This window comes from Anolis sagrei, chromosome 2 (assembly GCF_037176765.1).
Source record: "Anolis sagrei isolate rAnoSag1 chromosome 2, rAnoSag1.mat, whole genome shotgun sequence".
NCBI classification, from domain to species: Eukaryota; Metazoa; Chordata; class Lepidosauria; order Squamata; family Dactyloidae; genus Anolis; species Anolis sagrei.
Genome location: NC_090022.1, coordinates 144,282,990 through 144,307,946, shown reverse-complemented (window position 1 = coordinate 144,307,946; position 24,957 = coordinate 144,282,990). Strand labels below are relative to the sequence as shown.

The window sequence follows — 24,957 nt, the reverse complement described above, 5'->3', positions numbered from 1 at the left end:
TTCGTTTGCTTTCCTCCACCCCCCCCCCCTTCCCTCATGCCTGTGGAATAAGGTCCTTAATGTCAAACCCATGCAAGACTCAATTTAAGAATACACCTGGAAAACATGACAAGAGATAACCAGTTGTCACCTGCTGTCATGAAGAAATTCTGTGCACAAAGGATTCTGCTTCAGGAAATGGTGGGTCCACAGATCTTAATATTTCAGCATGATTATTAACAGGAAACGTCAGAAAGTAGACAGATTTGAGGAGGCAAAAAGCCAGCAATTTAAGTGTCACTTTAAACCAGTACTGAAAAATGACAAAATAAATATGTGTCACGCTTCTGAAATGTGAAAAGACCTCTGTGTAATGGCAGAGTACATCTTTGTAAGTAGAAGGTGATAGTTTCAACAAAAACCAAAACATCTTACATGGAGTAGGGCAAAGACTAATCTTTCCTGAGACTCTGGAGAATCATGGCTGGTTAGAGCAGGCAGAATAGGACTGCAGCTCAGAAAAGTGTTTCATAGGGCAGATACATTTTGAGAAAATTGGCATCAAACGAGATGGTCAATAACTAGGATTGCCAAGTGTTACTTGGAGAATCTGCGTGGTGTAGTGGTTTACTGGATTAGAGGACTCAGGGCCCTTCCACACTGCCATATAACCCAGAATATCAAGTCAGATAATCAGGATTATCTGATTTGAACTTGATTACGTATTATCTGGATTATCTGCCATACAATCCAGTTCAAAGCAGATAATCTAGGTTTTATACAGCTGTGTAGAAGGGGACTAAGGTCCCTTCCATGCAGCTGTGTATCTCAGAATATCAAGACGGAAAATCCCACAATATTTGCTTTGAACTGGGTTATCTGAATCCTCACTCAGAAAATGTGGGATTTTCTGCCTTGATATTCTGGGATATAGGGTTGTGTGGAAGGGCTCTAAAAGACCCTCTCAGCCAAGAAAACACACTGAAAGACTTTGGGCAAGTCAAACTCTCTTAGCCTTATAGGAAGACAAAAGGAAATGTCCCTCTATATAAATTCTGCCAGAAAAACCCTGTGATAGGATTGCTTTAAAATTACTAAAAATCCTAACTGATTTGAAATTACACAGTAACAAATGTCATTTACTATCAGGAATTTCCCTTATCTGAGATGTCCTGTATGGTAAGAGACATTCCCTATTTGAGGTTGGAAAGATTTTCCTTATATACAGACTGAACAGTATGCTCCAAATCCCATAGTTTGGAATGTGGGCCCTGCATAAAGACAGACATGTATGCATCATGCAATTTAGGAATGTGGACAATATATTTATTAAGAAACTGATGACTAAGTTAACTGAAATCAATATTTTCACCTGGTACTTAGACAGAACATAGGATGTTAATAGCTCCTTGTTGCTGCTTTGAAAACCTGACAACACTACAGATACTCCCCTGACATCGCCCTTATCCTTGGCCCACTTCTGGTGGCAATTTTGACCCAGGACAAAAACACTTCCCAGCTCCTGTTCATATTGTCTTCTAATAGGTTTTGCTTCCAAAACCTGGTTAACTCTATGGAACTGCCTTCCAAAACACATAGGATTATACTGAACTAGCTGTAACTGCCACACATTGCTGTGGCCAACCTTCCCTCCCTCTTTCTCTTCTTTCTTTTTTTCCTTCCTTCACTCCCTCCTTCCTTCCCTTTCTTTCTTTCTTTCTTTCTTTCTTTCTTTCTTTCTTTCTTTCTCTCCTTCCTTCCTTCCTTCCTTCTCTTTTTCTTCCCTTCCTTCCCCACTCCCACCTTTTCTTTCCCTTCCTCATTCTCCCCTTTCTTCTTTATCTATTCTTGGACTGCAACTCCCAGCAGTCCTCCTGATCGATCTCTCTACCTACCTACCTATCTCTATCTAATCTATCTATCTGGAGGATTGCTGGGAGTTGCAGTCCAGGAATAGGAAATTGGAAATATGTAGGGATTAGGATGCTCTCAAAGAAATCCAAGGAGAAGAAAGCTTGCAGCTTGGAAGTAGTGTATTTGGATCACCCTCCTCCAAGGATGCTGGGAGCTGTAGTCCAAAAGAGAATGTGGATATGATTTTGCGTGTTTTGTTTGCCAGGGAGAGCTGTTTTAACGCATGTGCTGTGACATCTTTTTGCTTTTGGGGCTTTTAAAGTCCTTTCTACTATGTTTTTCAGTGTTTTTATGAGTGATGGTCACTCCTTGGCCTGATAGGTGTATTGTGTCTAAATCTGGTGTCAATTCGTCCATTGGTTTTTGAGTTATGTTAATCCCACAAATGAATATTAAATTTTTATTTATATAGAAGTGCAAGTCTTCATTTTTTTTGACACAGCAGCTCCTCTTTCTCTGTGCATATGCTGTATTTTATCAGTTTTATTAATCCCCTTCCCTTCCTCTATTATAAGTGCACACAAAGAGATGCTTCTCCAAACTGGTTTCTGTCATCTGAGAGCTCATCTTAGAAGACGCACTAATTGGCCACTTTAAAGGACAAAGGCCATGATATGTGCAAAGAAAGTAGGTCATAGTCTCTCAGTTCAAGCGCCTCTTGATTCATATGTGTGATGTAATCCTCTGTTAAAATGCAGTGAGAGGAAATTCAGTTGAATACACTGAAATCATTCTGTGCCACTAGGTTGGAGAGTAGGGAGAAAAACAACCCAACCTCATTATCTAGTAATGGCACCGAAGAACAAGAATGGCTTAGTATTAAAGCAGAACTGTCATAAAACTTGTTGACAAGATAATCCTATTAAATAAGCAGGATTGGGAATGTCAATGATTATAGTGCCAGCACCCCATTGGAAATATAAATAATGCAAATTACATCAACATATAATCCATATTTCACCATTTGATTATCATGTGCCATTTTTATGCTACCTGTTGCATTCCAGGACCCCCTGATATTGGAGTAGAGGTTTAATTAAGCAAACACAAGGTAAGTCAAGACCATATGGAGTCGAAATAATGCAAACAAGCCAAGTACCATAAAACCAGGTCAGGAACAAAAACGAACGATAGCCAAGGTCACAGTCCAATAGTCAGATGCTAGGAGTTCACTTATCAGAGCTTATAAAACAGAGACCAAGAATCCAAGAGTACAAATCGGTCAGACTTCCAAAGTCAAATCAGATAGTCAGTAAATACCGACTGAAGTCCAAGTCCATAAATCAAGCCAGGAAGTTTGTCCAGAAGTCAGAGACAAAGATTCAGGATACAACAGGGTCCATTACAGGATTACAGAAGCCAAGGTCAGAGTGCAGATTTCTAACCAGGGGCAGCAGAGTCAAGGTCTAGGGCAAAGGTACAAAGGTTCAACATTATCTGCTACCCAAGGTCGTTTATCATGAGGTCTCAGCTGTCACTCATTTCAGCAAGCCTACACAGATAATCCCAGGAGATCAGATGAATCGCTTCCAAGTTCCTCCAAATACTGGAAAAGTCCTCCTCTGATAGAGATCTGCCCTCAGCAGCATCCGAGCCAAGCCATACAAACTGCTGGCCATGACACCACCACAATATCCTATGTGGGAGACAACAAGTGGTAGTGGGCTGGGTGTTGGATTATGAATCCAGAGAACAAGTTTCGAATCCCCGTTCAGCCATTGAAACTTATGGGAAAACATTGGGCAAGTCACTCTGTAGTGGCCACATGGCGAGCTGGAAGGAAGAGAGGGAAGAAAATGTCAAATGAGTCTTCCAGGTGTGGTTGGACGGCAGCTCCCATGAGACCTATACAGGATTGCCAATTGTGAGGCATAGTAGCAACTGGGCCCCAGCACATCTGCTGGGGCACATACCCACGATTTAACCTATAGCTGAACACTCACAGAGGTCACATTTTAATTCTACTGGTTTTCATTTCTCCTCCCTTTCACAAATAAGCGGCTAACTGAAGATACAATGGAGAAATTCGCTTGTTCTTTAAGAGATTATAAGCATTCTATACAGTCTGGATTGAACTGTGCACCGCATCCATCTATTTAGGCAATGCCTTACCCCTAAATGCCTGAGGGATGCTCACCACATACTTAACTTTCTGATTCAGTGCTCCTGACCCAGTTATATTTCAGAAAGCCCCAAATTAGGCCAGGAAAAGGGGGGAAAGGGGAGAGAAAGTGCAAAAGCTTTGTCAGTAGTGGAGAAAATAATCAAGCCCATAAAAGTTAAACCCATAGATGTAGAGGGTTCACTGTTATATTTAATGTTCCCTGTGATACTTACTTATGGTCATCTTTTCTGCATCATCCCAAAAGAAGAAATCTATCACCAAAATAGGGTGTGTAGTGTACATTTATTTCCTTTTAAATGTTTTTAAATATCTTTAATCTATTTTAAATTAGTGTTGTTTTAATGAGATCATTTATCTGGGTTTTTTAATTATAGGCAATGAGGGTTTCTTTTTTTAGCTGTACTTTGTTCTCATCTATGCTGTGTGACTCTTCCCACCTTGGAAGAAAGGCAGGATAGATAGAAATAAAACAACCCAACAAGAGGACAAAAGTTAATGCAGGCATTTATTTTTAGCATCTTTATAAAAATTTGCATAAAATTACCATATGTTCATTTTTCTGCATTTAGAAATAATTGCTACAATTCAAATAGAAACACAATACCGAGGCATCACAGTTTTTAACAGCTGATGTGTTCAGCTACGTGAGATCTTAAACTGAGATGTACCTGCATTGTGTTTCTATTTGAATTCTAGCGACTTTTTCTAAATACATAAAAATGGACATCAAGTAATTTTGTGCAGTTTTAAAATAAAAGACTGTTACATTTTGTCTTCTTTCCTGCTAGTTTTATTTCTATGTTGTTATTTTGTTTTGTTTTTTTGCTATTTTTATTTCTATGGTACAAGAGGCAGACATAAGATGAAATCAATATATAAGGTTCTTAGGTAAAGTAAAGGTAAAGGTTTCTCCTTGATATTAAGTCTAGTCATGTCCAACTCTGGGGGGTGGTGCTCACCTCCATTTCTAAGTCAAAGAGCCAGCATTGTCCGTAGACACGTCTTAGGTGATGTGGCCAGCATGACTACACAGAGCACCATTACCTTCCCACATCTACTCATATTTGCATGTTTTCGAACTGCTAGGTTGGCAGACGCTGGAGCTAATAGCAGGAGCTCACCCTGCTCCCTGGATTTGTACCACCAACCCTTCAGTCAGCAAGTTCAGAAGTTTAGCGGTTTAACCCGCAGTGCCTCCAGGGGGCTCTTTCACTCCCCCCAAAAAACAAGAGAGGTTCAGCATGTTTCAGCAAATCTTTTATTTAAAACCAACAAGAGGTGAAATGAAATTAACAAGCCTTTAAAATCTTGGATAAGTAAACAAATGCATTCCAAACTGTCTAGAGTCCACTTGAAAGCTCCGTCCAAAACACATTAGAGGACAATTTCTTTTTTTTCTTCAGCACAACTTTTCTTAGGATTTCCATATGCTGACTTTAGTTGATAAGGGAGGTTTGTCTTGTTTTTAAGCAGTAGCTGATGTTACTTCCCTTTAGTTGCATTGCTGGTGCTTGATTTTTAGTCACCTTTAAACCAAGTTCTACAAGCTCTTTTTTGTTAGTGAGTATCTGGCTTGCCATTGACCAGTTTTTTAAAATGACCATTGCCCGTGCGTGTGTATGATTAAAGAATATGTATTCTATTCTAATTATATTCTCAATAGTGCAAAAGTTGTTGTATGCCTTCAAGCTGTTTCCAACTTTAATATGGCCCTATGGAGCTTTCTGAGACTAAGGACCTCATCACATTGGCTTCTGGCTCCGTCCTAGGATGCTTCCAGGGTGGAACCAGGATGTAGCCCACCAAAGCCCATCTCATGATGCAGGGCTACTTCTGGTGGGGCTTCATCCTGGAAGAATCCTAGGATGGAGCCCTGAGAACACAGGTAGCTACGCATGTTCTCATTGCATACAACGGGGCCAGTGAGGGGGAAGCCGGGCGACAACGCTTTCTCCATTTGATGGGGAAAGTGGTGATGTGAGCAATGTGGGGTGCAGAACAATGGTATCCTCTGCTACTCCACAGATTTGCCATGTTGCCCAGCAAATTCCCCCGCTATCACCTGTGTTTGGGACCTCAACATGATGAGGTCCTAAGAGTGTGCAATTTGCCCAAGATGACCTAGTCGACCTTCATGGCCCACACAGGGAATTGAACCCCAGCCCTCAGAGTTGTATTCCAATACTCAAACCAGTCTGCCAAATTAGCAGCTATTCAACAAGCTCCTGAGATCCATTGATGACAGGTTTCTTACAGATATTTTTTTTTTGTTCTTTTTCTTTACACCTCTGGTCTCTTCAGCTCACTTCTGTACCTGAATAACAAGAGCATGCTCTGTCCCATCAGATGGGGAAACCTCTCAGCATGAAAGGAGGATAAAAATAGCTTTACAAGATACTGTTGCCATTTCTGTTAAAGACTGAGAAAATGAGGATAAGCACCATGTCCATCTAACTTACCTACTTTTCCCAAGTAGGGTGCATCTACACTGTAGAATGAATGTCGATTGACAGCACTTTAATTGGCATGGCACAATACTATTGAATCATAGGAACTATAGATTGATAAGGACTTTAGCCTTCTCCGCAGAGGATTGCTGTTGCCTTATCAAACTACAACTCCCAGAATTCCATAGCACTGAGCGGTGAGAGATAAAATGGTGCCAGACTGAAGTAAGTCCACAATGTAGATGCACCCTACGTTGAAAGAAAATGACCAAGATCAATGTATTGTCGAAGGCTTTCATAGCCGGAATCACTGGATTGTTGTAGGTTTTTTCGGGCTATATGGCCATGGTCTAGAGGTATTCTCTCCTGACGTTTCGCCTGCATCTATGGCAAGCATCCTCAGAGGTAGTGAGGTAGGATTACCTCTGAGGATGCCCGAAAAAACCTACAACAACCCAGTGACCAAGATCACTTTATAGGCTATCTGCCTCAGTCTCTGGCCCGGTGTAGGGAATCCAGATCTAAACTCTATACTTTCCAACTCTGTTTGAAGATCTCTTACAAGGGCGCTGTGTTAAGCTTCTTACCTGATCATTTTTCTACTTACAGTAGGCATGCTTGCATCCATTTCATAAAACAGAGATAGCACAGCAAGAGCAAGGCACAAGAAAGAGCTATTATTTGAGAGACAGGCTGCACTTAAGTGGAGAATACTGGAAAATCAATAGGGTGCTGCTTCTCTAATTGAAAGCAATCAGAACTTGCAATTGTTTCACCCTTCCCTCTTCCAAAACGCTGCTTCACAACCCATTGGAGTACTCTGAACTAGTTCATATTTAGAAAGCTGAAACAATGCCTTTCTATGGCAAGCACACACCCTTATGATTTCCTTAGAATTAAAAGGAATCGCACACATAGACACAGCACATAACATTATTCTTTGATAATTTTGTTTTTGAAGGAAGCAAAAAAAAGTAATTGTAGTAATTTACTTCTTGCTGTGAGAAGGACTGTAATTTTCCTCTTAGAGTTTTCCAAGACTATTTGCAATTTGTGACTTATTTTGTGCTACATTTGTATGTGTTTTTACACATTTCCCGTGCATTCCCTCTGCAAATAATTATAACACCTAGTCTGTACAAAAATTGTACATTAAAGGAATTTTTTGCATAGGAAATACCCCTTTTTGTACAAAAATGTACTTTCCTGTGCAAAAGCCAAACCAAAATTTCAACCCATGGGTGATTTTTATGCAGATTAAATCTTGAACTCTGAAAATTATTTTCATTTCAGGTTTCTCTTGTGAAAGTCTCCTGTCATTAGAGAAACACAATTCTGAACATTCTTGAATATTTTTAGATGTTCTGTCCATCCCCAACACACATGCATATCTCAGATGTACTTGGCTCCTTTCTATTCTAAGGGGACAAAGGCAGATCTCTGCATTTTTATCTTTGCATCAATCTATCTGTCTCTTTGTAGATCAATAGGTACCACTTTTGTGGGAAGGTAATGGTGCTCCATGCCATCATGCCAGCCACATGACCTTGGAGGTGTCTACAGACAACGCCGGTTCTTCGGCTTAGAAATAGATATGAGCACTACTTCCTAGAGTCGGACATGACTAGACTTAATGTCAAGGGGAAACATTTACCTTTATCTATGGCAAACCTATTGCAGGGTTTCTTTGGCAATAGTTGTTCAGTCAGGTTTTTGTGTTTATCTTTTTTTGAGACTGAGATAGTGGGTTTCCATGGCTAAGCAAGGACTCTCGTCCCCAGAGTCAATTCCCAGTATTCAAATCACTACACAATGGTGCCATTTACCTATCAAGTATAATGAATCTTCTGATTTACCCATACATCATATTCTACAATTCTGATTCTGCAATCCTGATTTTTGGGCTTCTTAAACAGGGCTTGAATCAGGTATTGTGTGAATCCTGGATTAGGAAAACAAAACCATAGTTGGTAGGAGAGGGGCTGATGCAGAAAGTAAACACTTTAAAGCTGGATCTTGTTGTGAATGGCACTAAAGGAGTCAACATAAAGAAACGGGGCAGTCCTTTTTTTCCTTGCCTTCAGATTCACTGCAATTTACTTGAAGAATATATAGACTAGATAGGCACAATTATTGATGGCCGATGCCAGAATTATCGTTTGGGATGGCAGTATATATGTGTTTGTGTTTCATCTATGACCTCCAGACCATGTTTCAGATTGGAAAGCGGAACATTCCTTTGGGCCACAAATGCCCAGTCCAGTCTCCAGTAGCCATTCCAGCAAGAGGAGGCCTACCTCTAAAGGTAAAGGTAAAAGTAAAAGTAAAGGTTTCCCCTTGACATTAAGTCAAGTCAAGTCTGACTCTGGGGGGTGGTGCTCATCTCCATGTCTAAGCTAAAGAGCCGGCGTTGTCCGTAGACGCTTCCAAGGTCATGTGGCCAGCATGACTGCATGGAGCGCTGTTAACATCCCGTTGGAGCGGTACCTATTGATCTACTCACATTTGCATGTTTTTGAACTGCGATTGGCAGAAGTTGGGGCTAACAGCAGAAGCTCACCCCACTCCCCAGATTCAAACAGCTAATATTTCGGTCAGCAAGTTCAGCAATTCAGTGGTTTAAATTGCTGTGGCACCAGGGGCTTTTATTCTCTCATCATAATCCTTTTCCCCCGCTACATTTTCTCATTGTATATTTTTAGATCATAAGCCTGTATTTGGGGACTGTCTCTTTTTAACTGATTATATATGTATGTCACTTTACGAATCTTTGTGTTGAGAAACACGCTTACAATGATATTGGTAAATTAATGGCTGAGGTTTTGAAAAATGAACAGCGAGGATTTGAAGAATTGTGATCTTGTGTCTAACATTACACTTGGCACATTCAATCATAAACGAGGAAAGAGGTTGTTGGACTTGCTAATGTATACCACCCAGTTCATCCTGTGTGGTTACAGAAGCAAGAGAAAAACAATAACACCAATTTTCTAACCTACCAAGAGCTCTTATCATGGTGCCATACATAGATAGTACCTACTTTAGTGAATCTTATTTATATTCATCACAAGACTGCCCTTCACAAATTCATTGTGATTTTTACTTGAGGAACAAGACACAGGAACTCTTTTTATTAAAATGATTGTTGCAGTTGGAGTCTAAAAGGGTTGATTATATATTTATGTGAGAATTTTATGTACTAAAAAAGAGGAGCTGGAATACGTTCTTAGCATGTGGTTATACGAATTCACCCTATAATTCAGCAGACTGTCAGGTGAACACCACCAATTTCCATTTAAATTAGACCCGACTAGGTGGGACATTACTCTTTTTGCCATGCTGGGTAATTGTTCACTGGGAATTTCTTGGAAATTGTAGTTAATCTGCTTTCAAGATGCTTGTGGAGGGACAATGGCAAAGATAAATTGCTGAATGGATTGCACTTTGGACAAGGCTCCTAGAGACAGAGAACGAAATATGTGGCGTGTCTATTGACATTCCCATCTCACTTTTAAATATGATTATAGCTATAAACAAAAAGACAGTGTGTTACTTTCAACGGCAACTTTCAAGTGTAACCCCATGTGAAAGAAAACAGACTGGTCCAAGGACACAGTTCTCAAAGGTGCATATGTGTTATTTTTAATGTATGATATATATTTTTAAAAAATCACTGACGGGGAATATAGAGTCAGAGTTCATCTCTGATTCCTATCCCAATGGCAAATATTTGGTAACAGAACTTCCCCGTCATTGCTAGGAAACTATTTGGTGGCCAAAGCTCTCCAAAGCTTTACTACGTGGCAAAGCCAGGCTGCCTAAAAAGTAAAGGTAAAGGTTTTTCCCTGACATTAAGACTAGTCGTGTTCGACTCTGGGGTATGGTGCTCATCTCCATTTCTAAGCCGAAGAGCTGGTGTAGTCCATAGACACCTCTAAGGTCATGTGGTCAGCATGACTGCATGGAGTGCTGTTAACCTTCTCGCCTACCTATTGATCTACTCACATTTGCATGTTTGCAAACTGCTAGGTTGGCAGAAGCTGGGGCTTTCAGCAGAAGCTCACACTGCTCCACGGATTTGAACCTGTGACCTTTCGGTCAACAAGCTCAGCAGCTCAGTGGTTTAACCCACTGTGCCACTGGGAGCTTCTTTACCTATATCCCATCTTTATACCTTTACCTATATCCCATCTTTCTCCAAAGATGGAATTTAAGGCAACTTAGAATCATAGAATCAAAGAGTTGGAAGAGACCTCATGGGCCATCCAGTCCAACCCCTGCCAAGAAGCAGGAATATTGCATTCAAATCACCCCCTTTATTGTTGTTATTATCTGCAGTCAATTGAATGATAACTTACAGTCACCCCATTGATGAGAAATCTAAAATCACCCTCTCCTCAACAAGTAGGTGAAGAGGCTTGTGCTTGATAAGACATCTGGGATAATCTTTCCTTCTTTACTACAGTTTGTGTGTGCGTGCACACACTCTTTCAAGTTTTTTTGGACAACCAAATTAATTTCCCCTAACGTTCTTAGGTAAGGAGTACTCAGAGAAGTGGTTTTGCAATTTTCTTCCTCAGAAATACATAGCACATAGTATTTGCTGGAGGTCTCCCATCCGAGCACCAACCAGGGGCCACCACTCAAAAGTGGTTTGGCCACTGTGTCTTTGAGTGAGAATAAGTGGAGTTCATACAACTTGTAAAATAATTTACATCCTTCCTTTCAGACTTCAAAGAGGACTTTTCCACCTACTAAAAATACAATTGTAATTTACAAAAACATATAGAGGATTAACGTTGTTGTGTGTTTCATGATGTTTCCAACTTTTGGTGACTCTATCGCAGGATTTCCTCACAGGAGGTTTGCCTTCACCTTCCGCAGAGGCTGAAGTCACCCAGGGGATCTCCATGGCTGAGTGGGGTTTGGGCCCCAGTCTCCAGAGTTGTAGTGCTGTTCTCATACCAATATTCTGTGCTGGCTCTATGAGCATTGAGACATGACACAGGCCAATGACAAAAGGTGCATAACCCGAATAGTTGGTAGAAATAAAGAAAGGAGATAATGCATGGCCAAAGGGGACAAATGAAAATATAGATATCAATTTAAAATGCATTTAGAAGTAAATATTATTTATTTAAAATATAAAAGGGAAGAGAGAAAGAGTAAGAGAGAAGTATTATCATTTTAAAGCCAGGTATGAGAGTGCTTCTTCCCATAGTCAGGCACCATCAGGTGTCCATTTCCTTGAAGGGAGAGCAGAAGACAACCCCCCTTTCTCATATCCCATACTGGCATGGAGATGAGACCCCCACTATTTTTCATCATTTGAAGGTGAATAACAGTGTGGATTGCACTAAACACCAGTAGCCTCCCAGTGGTGCTTATGACAATTTATTGTTATTCTGGTGGGTAGTAGTTCCCTTCCAGTTCTACTCAATATCTCAGACAGGACAAGCAAAATACAAACTGTGCAGCAAAGCAGGTTGAGAATTTAGCAAATGCTTGCAGACAGTGGCCAAATACTGCTGTTTGGATCCAGTTGACCATTGTTAAACTTGCTTCTCTACCAGAGGCACTTTCCTCATTATTATTTACCCATACATCACTTACTCTCTGCTATTTCCACTTTTAAAATTGTGAATGGCACATTCAAGGTCACCCTGAATGTCATATCCAGTTCAGTCCTAAGTTGAAGGATATAGCACACAAACCATCAGTCTTTTGCTTTTTGTTGCAGCACCCCAAAGGATGCCGTGAAGAGATCAAAAGACCCTGGCATAATTAAAATTTGTCTGAAAGAAATCATATTGTTAAACTGTATGGGATGCAATAGGGGTTTTCACTCCAGTTCCTTATCTGAAATTGGAGAACCTCCAAGCTAGCATCCTTGACTAGTTTTAGGTTCAGCTTTTAGTTTTAAACTTTTTGGACATACACATAGTTTCCCTCAATGAATTGGTTCACTGCTGAATTTCTGATCCTTAAGATTTATAGCATTGATCCCTCGGAAGTGAAAGCAAAAAAAAAAGTATCTTGAGATTAGAAACATATGCTGAGCAGATAGCTTTTGACAAAGATTCGTGGGCAAAGGAAGGAAGTGGGAGCTTTTGTCTTTGCATAAATGCCACACATCTGGAAATATAACCAAATTCGGGAAGACAGCAGCCAATAAAAATATGTGTGGGAGAGAGTAAAGAGCACTACTTACATCTCACACTGTTATCCCACCAGTTCTGAATAGTAACCAGAATGGAAATAATGCTGCTATCATAAAATAAAGTTGATCCTATTTTGATCTCATAGTACCCTAGCAGAATGAATAGTTGTTTGACTAGAAAGATATGTCTAAAGACAAAAGGAAATATTCAATCTGACCTGGTAAAGGATTCAAGGTTTTGCATCATTCATTATCTGACTTTTTTCTTTACCTAAAAATAGTGAAAACAACTGAACTTAAAGCCCTTAAAAATGACTACAGGTTGAGTGTCCCTTATCCAAAATGCTTGGGATCAGAGGTATTTTGATTTTTGATTTCTTAATTTTGTAAATATTTGCACATGTACCATGAGATATGCTGGAGATGAGTCCCAAGTCTAAATTCACATAGCCCAAAGGTAATTTTACAGACAATATTTATAATAATCTTGTGAATATAAGAATGCATGTGTATACTGAACCATCAGAAAGCAAAGGTGTCGATATCTCAGCAGACAATTTCAGATCTTGAAGGGTTTTTGAAAACAGGATAAGGGATGTTCAGTGGGAAAGGGGGATTTGATTGACATCTAAAGCCCTAATTCAGGCACAGATGATATATTTTCTCAGATCAGCCTGCTTCAGCATCAAGATCTTCAAGGGAGACAACTTCTCTCTATCCCACATCTGTTACAGTCGTGTTTTGTGGGAAGGAGGAAGAAGGCCTTCCCAGTGGCTGCTCCCACATTTTGGATCTTTCTCCATAGGGGACTTAATTTGCCTTTTCAGGATCAAACTGAGACCTTTCTGTTGGGTTTCATCCCTGACTGCGCGCAAGTCTCCAGCCCTCAATGAGCCAAGATAGATTAGAATAAGGGATTCCTTCCTCAAGTTGCCTTTGCATGCCTGTCTCAAGAAGGGGCTTAGAAGGGGTTTTGTCTTACTCATCCTGCATGCCGCTATCTCCTCCCCCTTTGAATACTTAGCAATGTGGTATTTTTCGGGAAGACATAATTTCCTCTTTAAAGGGGTATTTTTTATTGCCCTGGGCTTGCCATGTGGCATGTCTCCATTTTTCTGGGTCTCTCTTCTTTTGTTCTCCTTGAGTGAGGAGGCATCTTGCCATTCTCCAGGCAAGATGTAGATTCATGGATGCTATATTGTTGTTTTTCCTTTTCCTTAAAAAATAGCTCCGTGAAGCTAGTTAGCTTCAAGAACCTTTCCTATCCAGAATGGATTTCTTTTGACTTTAATAAACATATTTTTAGAACTTATGAAGTTATGGATCTGCAATCCTGTTCCATTCTGCTGAATGGAAACTAATCCTTGCTCTTTACACGTAAGCTTCTGCTGGTTATGAACTGTGCTTCTGGCACTCTGCTATAGTTTTGTGGAACCACCCCCAAGTGAGGTTATTTTTGATCCTAATGGCTCTTGATTCCTAATACTTTCTACTCCAGGGACCTTTTGGGAACTGTTAACAAGAGCAGGGCTTTTTCATGATGCTGTACACTGTTCCTTCACTACTTTACAGTTCACTTTTAGTGGAATCCCTTTTTTGCGGGTTTTAAAAAATATTAATAAAAATATAAAATATTTACATCCAGTGGAGGCCAGGGACCCCGAAGTGCGGTGGCCTGAGGTACGGTGAGGAAGGCCTGCATCCCTGGCCTGTTGATGCCTGCGTGGTTCCAGAGAATCTGCAGGGGTCTGCAGAGGCCAGGGAGGTAGGCAGGCACCCTTAGGATGGGCCGGGAGACAGGTAAGGAAGCACGGGTAAAAAAATAATATTTAAAATAATGTATATATTAAAATTAATATGGCATCCCTACTTTGTGGATTTTCACTTATTGCAGGTGGTCCTGGAATGGAACCCCCGCAATAAGTGAGGGAATACTGTATTTGTTGCAATCTTTTTTTTAAATAAACATTTAAATGGTTTCCATTTCGTTGCTTTGCTTTAATCTCAACGTGTTATGTTTTAAAATATTTTCTAGTCTTTTGCAAGCCCTCTTGAGCTCAAGGGTGTACTTACAGAATCCTCCAAATCATCCCATGGGATTCTGGGAACTGGAGTAAAAAAAACAACACTTCTTTATTTCTCGTATTTTGGCCCACCCTTCGTAAAATCCCTCTTCTCTCCCTCCTTTGAGCTGCTAATTGCTTGCTAAAATTTGTCCTCGTTTTCTCTTTGCCCTGTTCTTGGAGAGAGCAAAAGATGGTCAAGCAACCCTTTCAGCAGGACTGGGAGGGAAAGAAGGGTTCAGCCACCAGTGGGAGACCCACTAATTGCTCCTACAAATGTTTTCTAAGCAGTAGATCATCTGATGCGCTGGGCTCTGTCCCAGGAGCCGACCCAATTTATTTGTCATGTTTCAGCTATTTCCCCCCCTACCGCTCAAGCTGTGCATTTAATCACTTGGCAGGCAGGCAGAAAATGTGCCCAGACTCTGGCTGACACCTTTTGAAATGCAATTAGTTCTTCTTACCTCACTAAGGAGGCAGCCTGACAGCTGAGAAAGAGAGGTGAGGAGGGGGGCAGAAGGAAAGGCAAGGAGACCATTGCAAATATGGGGAAAGAAAGGGAAAAGGGGGAAACAGCCAATAGCCTTTGGTGGTAGCTCCATATGGGAAGCCAAACAAACAGTTACCTAAATCCAGCTCTTAGACCCAGCTGCTGTAAACCCGCTGAATCAAAAGGTACGTGGTTCCATTTTTTTCAGTGGGTCTATTCTAAGTTCCATTTATTCAGTGGATCTGTTCTAACTGAGACTAACAACTGGATTTAAGTCTGCATTTCCTCCTGGAATCCTACAATGCAAGGTCCTTTATTGACACTGCTGGACAGACTCCAAACTTCACATCTTGGTAGTATTTTATGTACAAAAGACTACCAAGAACCAACAACCAGCAGTGTATGTAGGTCGTCCCATTGAAATCAGTGGAAGTAGAACAGCCTTTTCACAATAGCTGTGCAGCAGCTTGCGCAAAGAAATAATATACAGGTGTTTTTACTCTATTGCAGATAGGGCTGATAGACCAACAACATTTGGAGGAAAATAGGTTCATATTCACGTTCATAAGGATATGCATACACCCACTGAATGAGGAAACTCTTGTCAGAAGAGATATTGAAGAAATTAATAAAGAAACGGATTTCCAAGATGTCTGCTTATATAAAGTAGAAAATTTTATAGTGAGGCATACAGACTCAGCATGATCCAATGGATGGATGTTTGCAGTGAAAGGCTTAGGTAATTGTCAATGATTTTAAAAAATCTCAAAATGCATATTTTCATTATGCAACCATAGCAAATTTTGCTGGTGGAGATGGGAAACTTGTAGATTGTGGGAGTCAAGACAACTGAGGCTACACTGATGAGGAATAAGTTTAGAATTTGGAAAAATGCATGCCAGATAATACAGAGGTTGGAGAATATACTTCCTGACCACCATATGGCTCTGAAAACTGGTTTCCTTGATGGTTGTGGCATGTGTATGTCATCGTCATCCTCCTCCTCTTTCTCTGCCTCTCTCTGTGTGTCTCTTAAGCTATCCGTTATTGTCCAAGTATGGTGTCCAAGTATATTTGCTGGAAATCCTGGAATTTCTCATGTCTTTGAAGAAGTCTGAATACACAGTGGGACAGGGTGCAATTCATTCTTGTTAGGACTATAGTTCCAAACTGGTAGTGTTTACAAGCTATGAACCAAATTGAGATAAGCAAAAGGAAGATGGAAGAAATGACCCAGAGTGGCAACTTATCAGCCACCTTGACTCCTTTGACATTTTCTTCCTTGCTCCTTTCCCTGGCCTGCATAACCAAGAATTCAGTAAGAGGAAGTGGTGGGAGTTGGGAAAGCACAAACAGAAAAAAGAAAGAAATCAAACAGTAGAAAATAGTTAAGAGTTTTCGTGTTTATAATTAATTCCTTGTCTCAACGACAACTGGAGCCTCAGAGACAGGGTTTTATTAGGAGTCCTGCCATTTAACATAAAATTAGCACCTACATTGTGCTAGATCACATTACAAGGCACTTGCTATGTTCTTGACACATTTCCATCCCTGAGGAGGCCAAAAATAACATCTTTCTTCTCCTCCTGTACTTGTACAGAGGCAAGGCTTGAAATCCCATAGCTTGCCACAGAAAGAAGCTGCTTGCTAAAGGAAAAGGGATAAGAATGTAATGCCTTTTCTTTGCCTCACACTGACACCCTGTGGCCATTTTTCACTATTGCATTTATAAATGTATCATCAAAGACTTTCATGGCTGGAATCACTGTGTTTTGTAAGTTTTTCGGGTTGTATGGCCATGTTCCAGAAGCATTCTCGCCTGACGTTTCACCTGCATCTATGGCAGGCATCCTCAGAGGTAGTGAGGTCTGCTGGAAACTAGACAAGTGGGGTTTATATATCTGTGGAATGTCCAGGGTGGGAGAAAGAACTCTTGTCTGTTGGAGGTAGGTTTTTTTCGTGTCAGGAGTGACTTGAGAAACTACAAGTAACTTCTGGTGTGGGAGAATCAGCCACTTGCAAGGACATTGCCCAGGGGATGCCCGGATGTTTTGATGTTCATCCTTGTGGGAGGCTTCTCTCATGTCCCCGCATGAGGAGCTGGAGCTGATAGAGGGAGCTCATCCGCGCTCTCCCCAGATTCAAATCTGTGACCTGTCAGTCTTCAGTTCTGCCGGCACAGGGGTTTAAACCACTGCACCACGAGGGGCTCTATTTGGAGGTGTGAATGTTTTAATTGGTCACCTTGATTAGCATTTAATAGCTTAGCAGTTTCACGGTGTGACTTCTTACTGCCTGAGGGAATCCTTTGTTGAGAGGTGATTAACAACAAAGGATTTCCTAGGCAGTAAGAAATTTTTGCAGAAAAAAATAAGTTAAATGCAAAAATTCAAAAAACAAACAAACAATTAAATGCAAAATCTTAAAGGTGTTTTCAGTGTTCTTTTCCTTTTCCTCCCCTTTTCTTCCTATGCTTTTTTTTGTTTGTCATGTCAGGAGTGACTTGAGAAACTGCAAGTTGCTTCTGGTGTGAGAGAATTGGCCATCTGCAAGAACGTTGCCCAGGGGGCGCCCGGATATTTGATGTTTTTATCATCCTTGTAGGAGGCTTCTCTTATGTCCCCGCATGAGGAGCTGGAGCTGATAGAGAGAGCTCACCTGCCTCTCCCCGGATTCGAACCTGCGACCTGTCGGTCTTCAGTCCTGCCAGCACAGGGGTTTAACCCACTGCGCCACCGGGGGCTCCAATTCTTCCTATGCTGCAAGAGACTAACCCAGCTCCTCCTTTGATAAACTTGGAGACTTTCAGTTAAACAGGGAAACTGTTGACACTGGATGAACATAGGACAACTGAGAGAAAAGTGCTCAATACGGTCTGGTCTCAGGTACAAGTGAAGCTAGTCATGTGCCACATTTTGAACCTACTTTTGTCATGCTATGGCAGACTTTAAAAATGTAAAATTGGCACTGATGTCAAAAGAGTCTTAAGATGTAGAGCTGGTTTATTTGTGCTCTAGGATGTGACAACAAAGGAGTAACAGCTTGGCTCTGCAATTAAACTGGGTGGACTAACCACCCCAGGGTGGAAAAGCTACATCTGACATTAAGGTTATATTTTTTTATTCCACCCTTCTTCCAAACTAGTACTCAAAGTGGGTTATCACATAAGTCAAAACAAATCTGCTACAACACAATGCTTGTGCCACTTTGGACAAGTTAGGTGATATAGCACCTGGGTTTTGACACAGGGTGGGTGTCAGATCGCTGTGTACCTCCCCTTTGCTCTGCCACCTGCCACTTCTGTGTTTGAGAAGTTTGCACTGAAACCCATTCAGAGGGTTTCATTAACTAGTAAGGCCTCACACCAGGATTGCAATAGTGATGGACATTTCTGTTACTGATCTGACCAAATGACAGGAAGCAGGATCTCAAGCAAGGCGAAAAGTCAGTGTGCCAGCAGTGAGAGTTTGCTCCTAGAACAAATCAACTCATCCTAGATGACTAAACTGAGGCCGCCATACTTTGATCATATCATGAAAAGACATGACTCATTAGAAAAGGCAATCATGCTTGACAAGGCATAGGAAAAGAGGAAGACTACATTCCCAGATTGGATCAAGAAAGCCACAGCCTCAAGTCCGCTGATGACAGGGTGACTTGGAGGTCCCTCATTCATGAGGTTGTGGAAATCTGAAGTTGACAGCAGTTACAACAAAGTGTGCTTTTGCACAAAACATAAAAGTTTAAGCTTCTTCTTTGGCAGTGGTTGGCAAATGGGAAATAAAAAGTCCATGGCAGGCAGCCTGGGAATTATTGATTTCTGTTTCACAGTAGATGAATGCAAGGAAATGTGGAAAATAAGCTGCCTGGCAGAAGTAAAAGGCTTGGGAAATGCAAAATCCCCCACTGACTATCTGTACATATTAAGTCTAACCAAAAACAGTGCAGAATTATTTCTATTTACTCTGATAGATACTATGATAAGCTTTCTATCAATATCCAAGGAATAGGGATGCATACAAACCCCAGGACAGGATAACCACGATCAAAATAAGAAATATTTCAAAGGGAAAATGAGGGGTTTGATGGGACAAACTTACTCAATATGCTGGCTCAATATGCTACCCTTGAAAGCAGGGGAACGTATTTTTGGAACAAATCAATACACCATATTTCAAGTAAGAGAAATATATTACAAGAGGCAGGGGGCACAAAGTAAAGTAGTTCTTTCTGTCTGTTTCTTTAACTAGATGATTCTTCTTTGAAAATCCTTCAACTGAAGGCCTGCTTTCAGCAAGTGGCCACTTGACCTTGAGAATACTGTGCATGTTCACTATGAGGCAATGGGTAGTAGTTACTATCCAAATTAAAATGGATGCTAACAATTTCCATAATCAACAATCTCAACCTTTCTTCTATTCTTTCCTTTGGGGTGGTAACTATTTCACATTATGTCTATTTCTGGGGAATAAAAATCAAAATCTGGGACATTGTTGGGAGGCACTGTTTATCAATGTGTGGGTGTATACTTGTCTTCAAGTCATCTGTAGTATTATGGTTACCCCATGTTTATAAGAGTTTCTTCCTCTGAAATATAGCCTGTAGCATCTGAGATTCATTGGTGATCTTCCATCTGAGGAAATCCTGGGGGCGCAATGAGTTAAATCCTTGTGCTGAAAGGATTGAAGACCGACTGGTCGGAGGTTCAAATCCGGGGAGAGCGTGGATGAGCTCCCTCTGTCAGCTCTAGCTTCACTTGCAGGGACATGAGAGAAGGCCTTACACAAGGATGGTAAAACATCAAAACATCCAGGCGTCCCCTGGGCAACGTCCTTGCAGACAGCCAATTCTCTCACACCAGAAGCAACTTGCAGTTTTTCAAGTCACTCTTAAAAAAAGTGAGTACTAACCAAGACTAAACCTGCTTAGTTTCCAAGATCAGAAGGGATCTGGTGATTTTAAGGGATAGTTTGATTTTAATCAAGCATAGCCACTGCTGCTTCCTGAACAGTGTGGCTAGTGATATTTCCCATTGACTGAGTGGTGCTACAGGTTATCAGACTAATAATACCACTGTTTGGTCTGCCTGCATGAGCTACTGCCTCTTATTTAAATCATCCTAATGTCTATATTTACTGTAAGGCAGTGAAGCATTTGCTTCACATGGCAGATTCTGGGTGTTAAAATATTACTTATTTAATTCTTGTTGCATTCCTACTGTGAGCAGAAGGCTGAAAAATGAATGTGCAATTTTCTGTCTCATCGGCCCCAGTAATTTGGGCTAGCTTTATAGTCCATGTTCTTTGATTAAGGGGAGAAGGCACCATTTGTTGTTCTATCTCAAGGAGCAAAATATCTGAGGTGATATCTGGTCTTTACAAAGTTACCGATATCATTTTCATTTATATAATTCAGCAAAAAAAGTTTGTTAGCTTCTCAAACACTTGTTCCCATCAAAAAGTGAAGTACTCTACATTACATATGCAGCTTGCCACACTGGTTAGTCACAGCTTTGAATGAGAACCCACACAACTTCTGCAAACACACACACACACCAAAGCAATGCAAAAATGATCTGTCAGTTGAATGCACTTTAGCTTGATGGACACCAAAGAATCATAACCCAATGCTTAATTGAGGAAACATCAAATACAGGTGGGGTATCTTTACCTAAAATGCTTTGGGCCAAAAATGTTCTGTATTTCAGATTTTGGAATACTTGTGTATACATAATAAGACATTTGGGAGATGGGGACCCAAGTCTAAACATGAACTTCATTTATGTTTCATAAACACCTTATACACATAACTTAAAGATAATTTAATATATGATATTTGTAAAAATTCTACATATGAAACAAAGTCTGTGTACACGGAACCATCAGAAAGCAAAGGTGTCCATATCTCAGTCACCTACATGGATGGTTGTAGATTTTGGAGTATTTGGGGTTTTGAAATTTTTGATAAGGGAAAGCCAACCGATAATAAGAGGACTGTACCCTCCAATAACCTTCTCTTGGATTGTTTTGAATCACGTAGCAACAGAATATCTAATTATAATGTAAATTTTGAATGTGTTTATTAATGTTGGTATATGACAAGTGCAAGCCAGAGTCAGATACAGCTGATTGGTTGGTGTGTTGCCATAGTAGCGAAGCCTGTAGTAGAAATGTATCCATTTCAGCAGAGCTAGGAGGAAAAAGGGGCGGAGCTAACTGACAACAGAAGAGTGGACATTTTAAAAATATGAGTGAGTCTTTAGCTGGTTGAGCTAAAGGGAACATGTCTGGCTATGTGAGAGCTGGAGTAAGGAGGTTCCTATTCTTAGTTAAAGTCTTCAACCTTGATATTTAAAGTATTAAAGGAACAATTTTTGAATCAGAAACTAACTTGTGAGCTAAGGGAAAAAACTCCCAGTAATATATTGTGCGTTCAGTGGCAGAACTGAAGTAAATAAAAGGATAATCTGTGCATAAGTATCAGTCGGTGGGACTGAGGAGAAAACTGTCCTTTGAGAAATAAATTTACAGTTAACCTATTGATAAGGTGAATAATCTACAAGATTTCAGTGACCCAGTCAGGAGACTGAGAAAGAATTACATTTTAAAGTGAAGGAAGTTACTCAACCAAGTTGGTATAAGATAAACCATTCTGTAAGTTATAGAGTAACAGTTTCATGTGTTCATAATAATAAAATTCATCTGTAACAATATCCAGGAAGTACTGTGAGGAGAAATACTGTGTAACCAATACGCTTTGTGTGCCCGAGAATCCATAAATAAATATTTCTTTGTTCAATTCTTACAAATAAAGACTTGTGTCAGGTTACTGAAGTGAAGATATTCTACAGGAAGGCGGCTGAAGATCTTTTGGAGCTGAATACAGTACAGTATTGGGTTGCACATTAAAGTGTCACATACAAACAGCATTTTAAAAGTCAAGCCTCTCATACAAATACAGTATATATATAATGTAACAAAGTGCTCAGCCACACACTCCTCTTCCTCTCTGCCCCATGAGTTATCTCACACGTCATCCTATGATTAAACTTTCACCAAAAAAGCAGAACCTTCCAGCGATGAAACCTGACTTTTGAAAACATTCACAATCTGCTTTGTGATTAGCATTCAGACAAATCACACATGTCAGTAATAACTATACTGACCTAATTCCTAAGCAACAAATTATCTCTTCCAAAATATAACTTGTGTTCAAAAGGCTGAAAACACATTTATACACGAGGTAACAATGAATGTTGCCCTTTCCAGGCCACCTTTGTTTCTTTAACCATTCAGCAGTAAGTTTTCAATTGGGTAGCTTTAGTCATGAACACAGTATTTCTTGTCTCCAGAGAGAGCTCTTGGTGTCTAAATAACCACTATATTTGATATACCCTTGAATTTTAGAGAATTTTGACTCTAATGCAACCGCCACTATATCCACTGTAAAGAAGCTCCACCTGGCTAAGATAAGCAAAACGATAAAATGGCAGGGCTGCTTGACAGTCCCAGAATTCAGAGAAACGCTTTTTACCTGGTAGTAGTAATCAACATATTCTGTCTCATAGTGCCGAAGCTCATGGTTTTCAGCAGACAATGTATCTTTCAGCAATTCTTCACAGCCTGAAAAAAAGGAGGCAGTAATTTAGTATTGCTTCATTGGAATAATTTAAGAGTTAAACACAGAGATGGGTCTCAGTGAGAGAAGCAACAGAGATGCATTTGGGTTGTAGTTCTTTTTTTAAAATGAGAACTATAGCACAAGGATTGCAACCTCCACCAACCTCCCAATACATCTGGATGATAGATCTAAGACCTCTACCACTACATCTGAAGAAGTGAATTGATCTCCACAAGAGCTCATAGAACCATAGAATCATAGAGCTGGATGAGACTTTGAGGCCACCTAGTCCAACCCCGTGACAAAAAGCAGGAAAATCACATTCAAAGCACCCTCGACAGATGGCCATCCATCCTCTGTTTAAAAGCCTCCAAAGAATGAGCCTCCACCACACTCCGCAGAAGAGAATTTCAGTGCTGAATAGCTCTCAGTTAGGATGTTCTTCCAGGGTAGCAGAAAACAAGTTTGTTCCCTCCTCCCTATGACTTCCCCTCACATATTTATACATGGCCCTCATCATATCCCCTCCCAGCCTTCTCTTCTTCAGGGTAAACATGTCCAGCTCTTTAAGCCACTCCTCATAAGGCTTGTTCTCCAGATCCTTGATCATTTCAGTCGCCCTCCTCTGGACACATTCCAGCTTGTCAACATCTCCCTTCAATTATGGTGCCCAGAATTAGACACAGTGTGATTCTAGATGTGGTCTGACCAAGGCAGAATAGAGAGTAGCATGACTTCCCTGGATGACATTGTTGGCTTATGTTGAACTTCTTGTCCACAAGGATTTCAAGATCTTTTTCACATGTACTGCTCTCAAACCACGTGTCCCCCATTCTGTATTTTTGCATTACATTTTTTTCCCTGCCTAAGTGGAGTATTTTGCTTTTGTCCCCATTGAACTTTATTTTGTTAGTTTGGGCCCATCTCTCTAATCTATCAAAATCATTTTGAATTCTGCTCCTGTCTTATGAAACATGGGATTTTAGTAGGGGTTTTAGATTCCCTTTTTCTCCTCTTCCAGTTTTCCTTCTGTTGAAACAGGTTAACAGGGCTGCTTCTTTGAAGAAGCTTGATTTAATTTTTCTAAAGAAGACTGTACATACCATCTTCTAATATCGCCTCCTTTTCAGGGTTACTTGAGGAAATTCCAAGGGAAGTGAGGAAGAAGAGGAGAAGATTGGCTTTGCTTGTGGCGTGTTCTAAAGTTGTTCCTCTTTTGCTACTACCTGGCAATTATTGCCCCTTTCTGGTACTTCTGTGAGACCCCATGTAATCCTTTTATTTTTCTGTACCCTGGGAGGAGGCCTCTCCCGCATCCCCATTAGGGCGCCATTGCACAGCTAAGGAAAGGTAGATGGAATGGATGTATGCTTGGCCCATCACATTTGCAGATTTGGCTTTTATGGATTTGATCATTCAAGGATTTGATTTAAAACGTTTTCACTAGGGATCTCTAGTTCTCCAATGCAACTCTTCTAGTGGATGCAAACTATGGAGTTGTGCTGGACAACTGAGATATTACTAGAAACAAAAGAATAGCATTTTTTTTTTTATTTCCATGGGGATTCTGTGTCCTTAACCCAGGCAAATGTGAACCGCTGACTGTATTATACGCTTCAGGCACTCTACAGTGAAAGAACATAGAATCATAGATAGAATAATAAAATCAGCATGGGGCATCTAGTCCAACCCCCTGCTATGCAGGAAAAGTATAATCAAAGCACCCTTGACAGATGGCCATCCTGACTGTTTAAAAGCTTCCAAGAAAGGCGCTTCCATCACACTCTGAGGCAGAAAGATCTACTGCCGAACAGTTTGTATGGTCGGGAACTTCTTCCTAACGTTCAGATGGGATCTCCTTTCTTGAAATTGGAACCCAATGCTCTGAGTCCCAGTTTCAAGGGCAGCAGAAAACAAGTTTTCTCCCTCCTCCTTATGACATTCTTTCACATGATTGTAGTTAGGAAAGCCTAAGGAAACAGGTAAGAGTAGGAAGTCATCGGGATGCAAGCAGTGAAGCAGTCAAAGCAATGTCAATCATGAGAGAATTTCAAAGATGAGGACTGACAAGGAAACAGGAAGGAATGTTTGCTTCGGCTGAACAAGGAGGCAAAAACCAGAAGAAAAGAGGGAGAGAAATTGGGCAGAACCTGTCACGG

General features: G+C 40.6%; 1 protein-coding gene across 2 annotated transcripts in view; it reads right to left on the bottom strand.

Annotated features, from left to right (window-relative positions):
- RAB11FIP4 (RAB11 family interacting protein 4) overlaps positions 1-24,957 on the bottom strand; it is a 207,247-nt gene that overhangs the window by 103,896 nt on the left and 78,394 nt on the right. For both annotated transcript variants that reach the window (XM_060763967.2, XM_060763968.2), the window contains exon 3: positions 22,712-22,800. In XM_060763967.2, coding sequence (XP_060619950.2) covers positions 22,712-22,800 — 89 coding nt within the window. The remainder of the gene's footprint in view (positions 1-22,711; positions 22,801-24,957) is intronic.